Raw genomic sequence first — 9760 nt, 5'->3', positions numbered from 1 at the left:
GAGAGAGAGAGAGAGAGCTGCTGCTTGCTTGGCAGTTCTTTTCATCTGGCAGAGGCTGAATATGGATTATGGTTAGGCCTGTTCCACCATCACAAAGCACAACAACACAACAACGTACTGATTAGCACTGTTCACAGAGACTCACACATACACACACACACACGCACACATACCAAACAATCTGCCAACTGCAAAACACAATGGCTAAGCCCCACTGGCCTGGGTGGAGGGTAAAATGACATTTTCACATTTAGTGTGTTTGTGCTGGGGAGCAGATTTGTGTCACTGTGTATGTGTTTGGGTTCAAAGCAGTCATAGGACCTAATGGGATGAAAACAAATGACAATTAGTTTAAAATGCCTGGCAGGTTTCCTATAATTTACTCCCTTCTTTTTGTTGTGGCAGTTATTTTTACATTGCATAAAAGGAGGTGAGCGTAGCAGGTATGAGTAGGTGTAAGCAAAGCAGAAGCAATGTAAGTATATCCTTCTTCCCCATATGCTTTGGTGTTGCTAGAGCTAACATTGTGAATTGAAGCTGCTGCCTTCTGGCACAAAGTCACAGCGTCTAAGTCTCACAAAGCAGCATGGACAGTCTCAGTAACAGACTTGGCGCTCTCTCTATGACTCACTTACACACACACACACACACACACACACAGAAGCTGTGGTCCAAGACCGTATCCTTATGTCATAGGCATGAGTGTAAACATGGAGGATTATTCATATCAGCTTTCCTCAAAGTGGCGTTTGGCTGGATGCTAAAGCTAATCTCAGTTTGTGAGAATGTCTCTCTACACTGGAGCCTGTTAGTGTTACAGCTACTCTGCCATCTACAGTGCTGTTCCAAAAAAGCACTGGCTGCTGCTGGTGGTTCTGGTAATGATGGTGCTGCTGCTGTTGTGCCATTTGGACACATTTGTCTGGAGGGCTGAAGCAACACAATGGCAGATTACCTTACAATGCGGACAATGGACGTAAGATACGAGGTGACAATCACATGACATTTTGGAATGTGGCTGCCCAGCCAGAAGTGGATGAGCAGAGACGGAAAAATAGGTCAGACCTTCTAGAAATTGTCAGAAAAGCCTGGCTGAAGACATGTTCACATCGCATTAAATACTACTCCATATTCTTAAATCAAATCATAATCACAGCAGGAATGTCTTTTGCAGGCAGCCTGCACCACACACACACAGACACACACCCATGGTTGCCTTTCTTTTTTTTTTCTTACACACAAACAGTACATACACAATGACAAAATAGGCTCTTTTTACGACAGATTTCAAGTAGGTCAGAGAGCCTGTGAAGGCGGCCCAAGGCAGAGTTCTCTCTAAAGAAAAATATCTATAACTCTTTTCCTCCTCCTCTGGTTGTCTTTTTTGCTTCTCATTCACCTCAGCTTTTCCATTGCAACTGACCTGATCATTTGCACTGAAAGGAATAGCCAGACATTTTGGGAAATACATTTATTTGCTTGCTTGCTAAGAGTAAGACAAGAAGATCTACGCCAGTCTCATATCTCTCCATTTAATATGAAGCTGGAGCCAGGGGACAGTTAGCTTAGATACAGAGGGGAAATAGTTAAAAGCCTGGCTCTGCCCAGAGCTTAAGAAAAATGGTTGCCAGCACCTCTACGGCTCACTAATTGACACGTTACGGCTTGTTTGTTTAATAGGCACAAAAACCAAGATGTTAAAACAACAAGTGATTGTTTTATGGGGGGTTATGCCTGGCAAGCTCACAAGTACAAAAAGACTCCAGGAAGTTACTGCTCCTGTAAAATAAATAGTCTGGTACATAAAACCACAAGCTGTTGTTTTTACACTTTGGTTTTTGTACAGATTAAACAAATGAGATATAGCGTGTTAGCTTTAGAGGTGAGAGAGTATAGAGGGTTTCCACTCTTTATGCTAGGCAAAGCTAACCAACTGCTGGCCGTACACTGATATGAGATCTTCTAAACTCTCTGTAAGAAAGCCAGTAAGCGTATAAGTCGAGCTTCTTCTTTAAATAAAGATCAAAATTTGAATGCACCTTTAATCCCTGCTGTTGACTTAGTTAAATATACACTCTGAGCTGCATTATCACAGCATTTTCCCTGCTTCTACTTAAAAACCTATTTTGCTTGCAGAGCTCGGCAAAATCAGCTTTATGGACTGACTGGTACCAATTTGCTCTGCTTTCAAAGCTCTCGCGCTTGACAGTTATACCCTGTATCTCTCTCACACACACACACACACCACATGCACACACTGTAACACAACGTTGCCCTTACAAATCCGTCCAGGCCTACAAGAGGGATGCTAATCCTCTGACCTATTTGATCCCTTGTCACCATTGTTATTATGTGTCAGGCGTTATGCCAATGGGCAGCCAGCTGTGTAAGGACGAGTTTATAAGGTCATGGTGCAGAGTTCATAGATGGATTACTAGGCTTTCTGGTTTATTCTACAAGAATAAATAATTTATTTTAAAAACAGCCTGCATTCCGTCACACTTTGGACATCCCCTTTTTGTCATGCATACAGTTTTGTGTTACTTCAATGTACACTTCCATTAAAAAAAATACCTGGGCCTCATCTCCAAGATCTGCTGCTGGTGTGGGTTCTCCTGGCAGCGGCTCACCGTTGTGAACAGGGGAGTCCTGGGAGGGGGTGTCAGGGGGGTTGATGACGACGGATCTCTCAGAGCGACTGCTGTCTTTGCTGCTGCTGGCCTTGTGCCGCTCACGGCTTCGATCCCTGGAGATGAACAAACATACAATGAACATGAAGAACAATATAAGAGGAATATAGACACATAAATATATGATCAGAAACATACCCATGTGCTCATATACTCATTATTGGTGGTCTACAAAATGTCGGAAAATAATTAACAATTTCCTGTTTTGTCTGACTAACAGTCCACAACATACCAAAAATCAGTTCACTTGATGAATTACTTGTATATGTCGAAGAAAATCTGATAAATGATAAAAGACCAAAGAATCAGTTATCAAAATATCTGCCTCCACATCTTCTATAGAAGAAAGGAAATTTGAATCGATTTAATTCAGGTCTAAACTGATTGAATACAAGCAACTCACCCAGCTTGTTTATGAGTACTCAAACACAAATACACACACAAAACAAAAGCTGAAATGATAAACTGATCAGACTGACAGAAAGTTAATTGGAAACCATCTTTTTTTTGTCATTGAAATCTTTCTTTTTTTAAGCAAATATTCTTTGGTTCCTTCTCAAAGAATTTTTATGATAGTAACCTTATTATATGTGGGTTTTGGACTATTGTTTCTGGAAAATCAGGACATCTGGACTTTTCTAGGCCAAATGATGAATAAAAAGATAGGCACAACAATAGGGCGATTATTCAATAATGATAATAATTGTTATTTGCAGTACTATATGGCAAACATTTGGTGGAAAGGAAGAAAAATGAATATTTCAGCAGACGAACAGAAGGGTGAGGAATCGACAGGAGGGGAATCAAGTGATTCTCTCATTTGCAGAATAGACTGAGTGAAATAGGTTAGAGCCACTCAGCTGTGACGACCCTAATCCACAAGCCCTGTCTGTCTCAATCTCTAGCTCGACCTCTCCCTGTCTCTCTCTTAGTCTTTCATCTGATTTATTTGGCTATAACCAACATGTGGTCTGCTCAAACTGAACACAAAAACAACAACCTCGATGTGCTCTAAAGACTTTACATGAAATACTTTTGCAACCAAAGGCTGCTGTGAGTGATGCAGCATGTGATCCAGCAGACATTTGTGTCATGGGAAGGGGGAGATAGACAGATACAGCGGAGAAGCAGGCAGTCATATGGAAGGGCGGACAGACAGGAAACATACCCATGACGGTTTGATCTCCCGGAGCGGCTGGAGTGATAGGAGTAGCCCGAGTGTGTCGACTCAGTGTCCATTCCAACGCAGTTCAGAGCTGGCAATTGGCCCGGGGGATGAGGAGAGCTTCGTTGTGTGGTAGAGAGGGTAAGTTGGCAGCAGTACTCAGGAGGAGGAGTGGGTTGCTATAGAGACGGGCCTTAGGAATCCACGATGACTGACAACTACTCCAGATAGCCGCCTTAGTAGCCACATTGACCTGAGAGATAGAGGGTATGAAGCTTGCATTAAAACTTGCTTATTGCAATTACATATACTAGCCAGGCAATATTTTTCTGTACAGGCTTGTGCTCATTCTAATATATGGATAAGACCGGTTTAGTCACCTCTGTAAAATGCTTTTTCCTGTCTCTAACAGATAAAACTGAATAATGGGTGTATAATATTCTGAGTCTGTTCTGAACTTGGCAAAACAGCATTTTTGTACTCTGGGCTTGGAATAATTTACAAGACAAACTTTAATTGGAAACACTGCCTTAAAACTGAGCACTCAAACGCAAACATTTAAAACATGTTTCATGAAGAATGTAACTGTTTTTAATTATCAAGCTTTCTCCTTTATGCCTCTCAAATAAATGTGTGTGTATGTGGGTTTTTATGTGACTATGTCTTAATGGTGCCATTCTGTCCAGGTCTCTGTTGACAAAGAAATAATGCATTTCAGGAGACTTCCTGGTTAAGTACAGGTTAAACAGAAATTTAAATAAATAAAGATTTTTGATGAGAATCCCACAGACATACTGTAGGAGCGAAAACCAAAGGCCAGTGCAAAACCAAAGGCCAGTGCAACCAGTTTCAACACAGCACAAAATGTCATATTTGATATTAACACCTCCTTATACAAGATGCTTAATAGCCATCCAGGATTTTAGAAATACTAAAGCCAACGCAATGCTGAGGCTGTTTATTATTATTTATTTATTTATGTATTACTTTTTGCCAAAAAGACACAAATTCAAACATATTAAAAAAAAATAGATGGAATTCACTTAAAACAAAATATTCATCATGTGCAAGATTTTAATTGTAGACATTTATCATCACGTTGCTGAAACCAAGACATCCACACAATAAATGGATTAAAAGAAGGCTATAGCTTCATGGCCATGTTGAAAGCATACAAATGTAACAAGAGATGTGGTCCTTTTTTAAACAAATAAAATTAGTTTATGTCTATGTGAACTCTCCATCCTGTCTTTATGAGGTCAGACTGAAACTATCAGACTCACTTCCTGGGCCCTAATGTATGCTGTGTGATGCATGAGGATGCCTTAGTGCTTCACCATGCATGACCATTCATTTAGACCTCAATCTACACCCTGCCTGTCTCCCAGCTGTTGTCCTGACAACCACCTGCCAATCACGATCTCTCTCGTTTTAGTCTGTGTCTCGTTTTATTACCCGGGAATTATTCTCCCTCACGTCGTTTACAGGCTATTTGTTATCGCTGTAGCCAATGGAGCATATAAACAGTAAAACAGCCCATTCAGCATATTAGGATGTGAATCCACACACTGGCATGGAGATCATGCTCTGAAACGATGGTTAGAGGAAGACATTGCAATGTAGCTGATTTCCATTAAGATGATACGGATGGGGTTGAATGTTTTCCTTCCATTACCCATCATGGGAAATGTGGCCACTGTATATAGAGAAATCACACATTTTCCATTACGGATTCTCGTACAATGCATATAAATTATGTAATAACATTACCACTGTGAGTCTATAGGATTACATGTCTCTGACAAAAGCTATCCATTTGTATTATTTCGCAGGCCTATACAGTAACCTACTGTTATCCAGGTGTGTAATAATGCTGCAGTGGCAAAAAGCACAGTTTCTCTGAGAGAGAATAGAGTCTCCGCTGATGCAGCCACTTGTGCTATTAAAAGCAGGGGAACAAATGTTGAACAAGGCAGAGCTGCATATATGCAGGACTTCAATAAATATTGTACGACTGCAACACACCACTCACAGCATCAAAGCTCATGTCGCAGCATCAAATTTTAAACACAAAGCAGAGTTTGGACAGAGGAAAGTCACATCTCATCCACTTACATCTGGAGCGTCCACTGTTGCCTTGGCAACACCAGAGGCAGGAGGCCCCATCTAGTAGCCATAATCAATCACCCCTGCTGAGAGTAAATTTGTGTGATACACATAATGTGTGTGTGTAGTGTGGGGGGTGGCACAGTGAGAGGGCACAAGGAGCAAACAATGGCGTCTCATCACACCCAGCACCAGTGTGGTTAAATGAATAAGCCCACGAGTTGAATAAAAGCCGTTAACCCCCAGAGTGCTGATCTCTGAGCGCGTGGCAGTGGTGTATGTGGGCCAAGATGATCCCTCTGAGAAGCCACTCATCCACGAGACGAGCATGAAGAGGCATAGTGAACCAGGCCATGTGGAAAATCACAGCCACAGGGTAAAAAAAACTATCAGTTACAAACCAACGGAAAACTATGAATAAAGCATGCGGGCATAACAACGAGCGTTAGGGACGTGCGGATGCCTGCTTATTCTGAGTCGGTCCATCCAAAAAAATTCAGTAGTCATCTGAGAGGGACTGAAAGTGTGGAATTTCTCTAGTGAAGCGTAGTTGCTTTGCTGCAGACCATTCTGGTTGGCTGCACCGAGAAGAGATTCATGAGGGCAGAAAGTGACACTAATGTAAAACAAACACTCATTAACGTGTTTGTTTAGTGGATGGAGGCTGCTGCACAGTGGGAGTGGCTGTAATTATGTACGGTTGGGCTCAGGGGTACAGGCGCATGTGCTGCTATGGACTCATTTTTACAACATAAACTGCACGGTTGCAACAAATATGTGTGGGTCTCCACGGGGAGAGCAGTGACATCTGATAGGTCAGGTTCTTGGCTGCATTTTGCCCTGCTGATCCAGCTCATCAATTAATGATAAAACAGAGAAAGTGGGATTTTAGTTTAATATCCTTGGCTACAAAATCCTTGGTCTCCAATCAAGCAGCGAAAGATAAGTGTTTGAATTTGAGATTCCGTTAAAGGGACCGATGCAATGTTGGCACCCTGAATGGTACAGATCAGCCTGGGAGCTCATCTAAAGCACACGCTGACTGAGGCCTGGTTACCATGGCATCTGTGCCCTCCCTCACACCCATTAGCCCTCGTGCCTTCCTTCCTTCATGTGCGCCCTGCCCTGGTGGCATTATGCCCTAATCTGCCAGATGCAGCAGCTGGCAGTCTGCTGTGTTAGTTCATTTCCTTTATCGTTTGTTTCACAATTTCAAAGCAATCAGCAAACTACAAAACCCCCAAACCCCGGCGACAACATATACAGCATGATATTACATTAGGGCCATAACGACTGATTATTTTCATTTTTGATCAACCTGCTCGATTACCTGACCTTTTGGTCTATACAGTGTCATTTACAGTGACACAGTTTTCCAGAGCACAAGGTGACTTATTCAAATTGTTTGTTTTGTCCAACTTTGACTTGAGGACACCAAACTTCCCAGTTATCAAAGCTATTCCAACTAATTGTTTCAGCTGTATATTCTTTTAGTTTAATAAAACACATTAATGGCAAATGGCAAATAAAACAAAAGCACACACACACAAGTAACACGGTCCAGTAAGCAGGATAAGACCTCTCAAACAAATCAAATAATGGGTGACACAGTGTGTGCCATTTATGGTGATAACAATCTCCAATCCCTCCATGGATTTCAGATAACCCAGAGGAACAGCTGCTGATTAACATATTATAACATCGCTGCTGACTGACCAAGATCACATAAACAGAGCCATAGATGCAGAGACGTGAAACTCCCACGGACGCAGCATTTTTTTCCCCCTCATTTCATGGACCTCACCACTTGGATATTAGGAACTTCCTTTCATTGTTTGCTGTGACATTTGAGTCTTGTCTCAAAGGTATTTGTTAGATTATGTGCAGAGAGCAAACCTGTGACCTTTGAGTGACTGGATAGAGTCTCAGCCACTCCCACCCTGCTTCTCTTTCACACATCCACCCCACAGTAAAAGGAGAAAGTTAAGACCTGACACAGTTCTCTGGAATGCAAACTTAGTCCCCCTCTGATCCGCTCATGTGGAACTAAACAGAAGTACAGTAGAGGGAGAGAGCGAGCGAGGGACAGATACCTCAGCACATTCCCCACTTTAAGAGCAGTGCTTTTATGTGTAAATACACTACTGTACACTACTCTACAATGCAGCACCCATTACATCGTGCTATCCAAGCTCTCCTAATGCACCTCAGTAGCCTTAAGGTAGCTGCACTTCTCATTACACTTGTGACACTGCCCTGCCAGCCAGAAAACAGGGTTTAAAAAGAGAACAACGACAAAAGCATTGCCAACACCACTGTCCTTTGATCATTCATGGCAAGAATGGCTTCCAGGGGAATGACTCATCTATTTAAAAGGTTTGCATACCTCATTGTCCCTAAACCTCTCATGCTCAGGACCTATCAGCACTGCTCAATAATGAATGAGTGTAGGTGCTGTTTCACAGTTTTCACTGCAGCATCATGACTCTGAGATACCGAGGGAGACGGCACCGACAGTGTCAAGAGGAGGCTCGTCATAGTAACACCTCATCCAGCTGTGCACAGTGCGCGGCTCTGCAGACAGCTGCTGATGATGATGGCGATACACACCGTCACCCTGCAGCGGAGGCATGATCTGAAACGCCCTTTATTTTACAGGCTCCTGGGTCCGGGAGAGCGAGGGATGTGATGTTACTTCTCCGTTACACAGCTGCAGTTTCGGTTACAATAGATCTCGTTTCAGCCACATCCTGAACATCATTAACCACAATGCTTCAAATAATACCTGCATTCTCTTGGTTCTATCTATTTATGTACACACATATGTGATACAGGAGCTGAATAAAATCTACAAGGTTAGATCAGCACATAAATGTAAGATAGGAGGACTAAAGGCTACATCTGTCTGATGAGAAGGGAACCATTTTTTTCCACGACGGCAGCATTGAACTTCATCAGTAATTCCTGTGAGGGCTCAGGCTTTTGCCAGCAACGGATATACCCGGTGTAATGAACACGGCATCGCGATTATCAATTCATTTACCCACCTTTATTTCTCAGATGTGTGCCATATCTATTCCTCCTCTTGCGTCTCGGTGAATGCGCCCCCGCTGCCGCCGCCGCCGCCGCTGTTGCTGCTGAGGCGCGTCTGTTACTGTACTGACAGGGCAGCTCCCTCATACGAGCCTGGCCATTGTGGTTAGCAGCAGCACCAGAGAGGAAGGCAGCATGGAGGTACAATACACTTCCAAGTGCACTAAAATTAGTATTTTTAGCTGCAGCCCACAAGAGGTCGTCCTTTACGCAGGAGGGAGGGATATATTCTCTGTGAATCAACGTTTTTAAACACCTCCCAGTCAAAAAATTTGTTTTTTGATCATTGTTGCCGTGTCATAGTTTGACCTTCAATGTGCAGAATGATGTTTGTGCAGAGTTGGACGGACGCTACAAGGCTGTTTTCACAATTATCTGCTGAATCTCTCACCATGAATTTGGTGATCTTGTGACATTACATCTCCTTTAGAAGCCAGTGGGGTCCAATTGGAAATTCAAACAAGTGTGATATGGAAACTTGAAACATCTGAGGTTTGATTTTTTTAGTGAAGTAGAAAAAGAACTTAAAAACTTCATAGAATCTGGATTTTTCAATGAGGAAGAATGAATAAAAGTAATTAATTAAACTTTAAGCAAAATGCCTGGAGCTGATCTTTAAGCTTGCAGGTTTAAATAATATAACAGGATAAAGAAAATATCCCAGAAGCATTTTAGTGATCTTGACTTAAATATTACTAGGTAGCAT

At 42.3% G+C, this 9760-nt stretch overlaps 1 protein-coding gene across 1 annotated transcript in view; it reads right to left on the bottom strand.

The window, feature by feature from the left end:
- LOC118338770 (vang-like protein 1) overlaps window positions 1-9159 on the bottom strand; it is an 18362-nt gene extending 9203 nt beyond the window's left edge. The window contains exons 1-3 of the mRNA XM_035676082.1: window positions 9009-9159; window positions 3859-4108; window positions 2575-2746 (exon numbers count right to left, since the gene is read on the bottom strand). Coding sequence (XP_035531975.1) covers window positions 2575-2746; window positions 3859-3929 — 243 coding nt within the window. The 5' untranslated portion in view covers window positions 3930-4108; window positions 9009-9159. The remainder of the gene's footprint in view (window positions 1-2574; window positions 2747-3858; window positions 4109-9008) is intronic.
- Between the last annotated feature and the right edge of the window lie 601 nt (window positions 9160-9760).

This window comes from Morone saxatilis, unplaced genomic scaffold (assembly GCF_004916995.1).
Source record: "Morone saxatilis isolate NCDOM2014 unplaced genomic scaffold, NCSU_SB_2.0 Contig5, whole genome shotgun sequence".
Lineage (NCBI taxonomy): Eukaryota > Metazoa > Chordata > Actinopteri > Moronidae > Morone > Morone saxatilis.
Note: the sequence above shows the minus strand (reverse complement) of the source record. Positions and strands in the feature narration are given on the sequence as shown.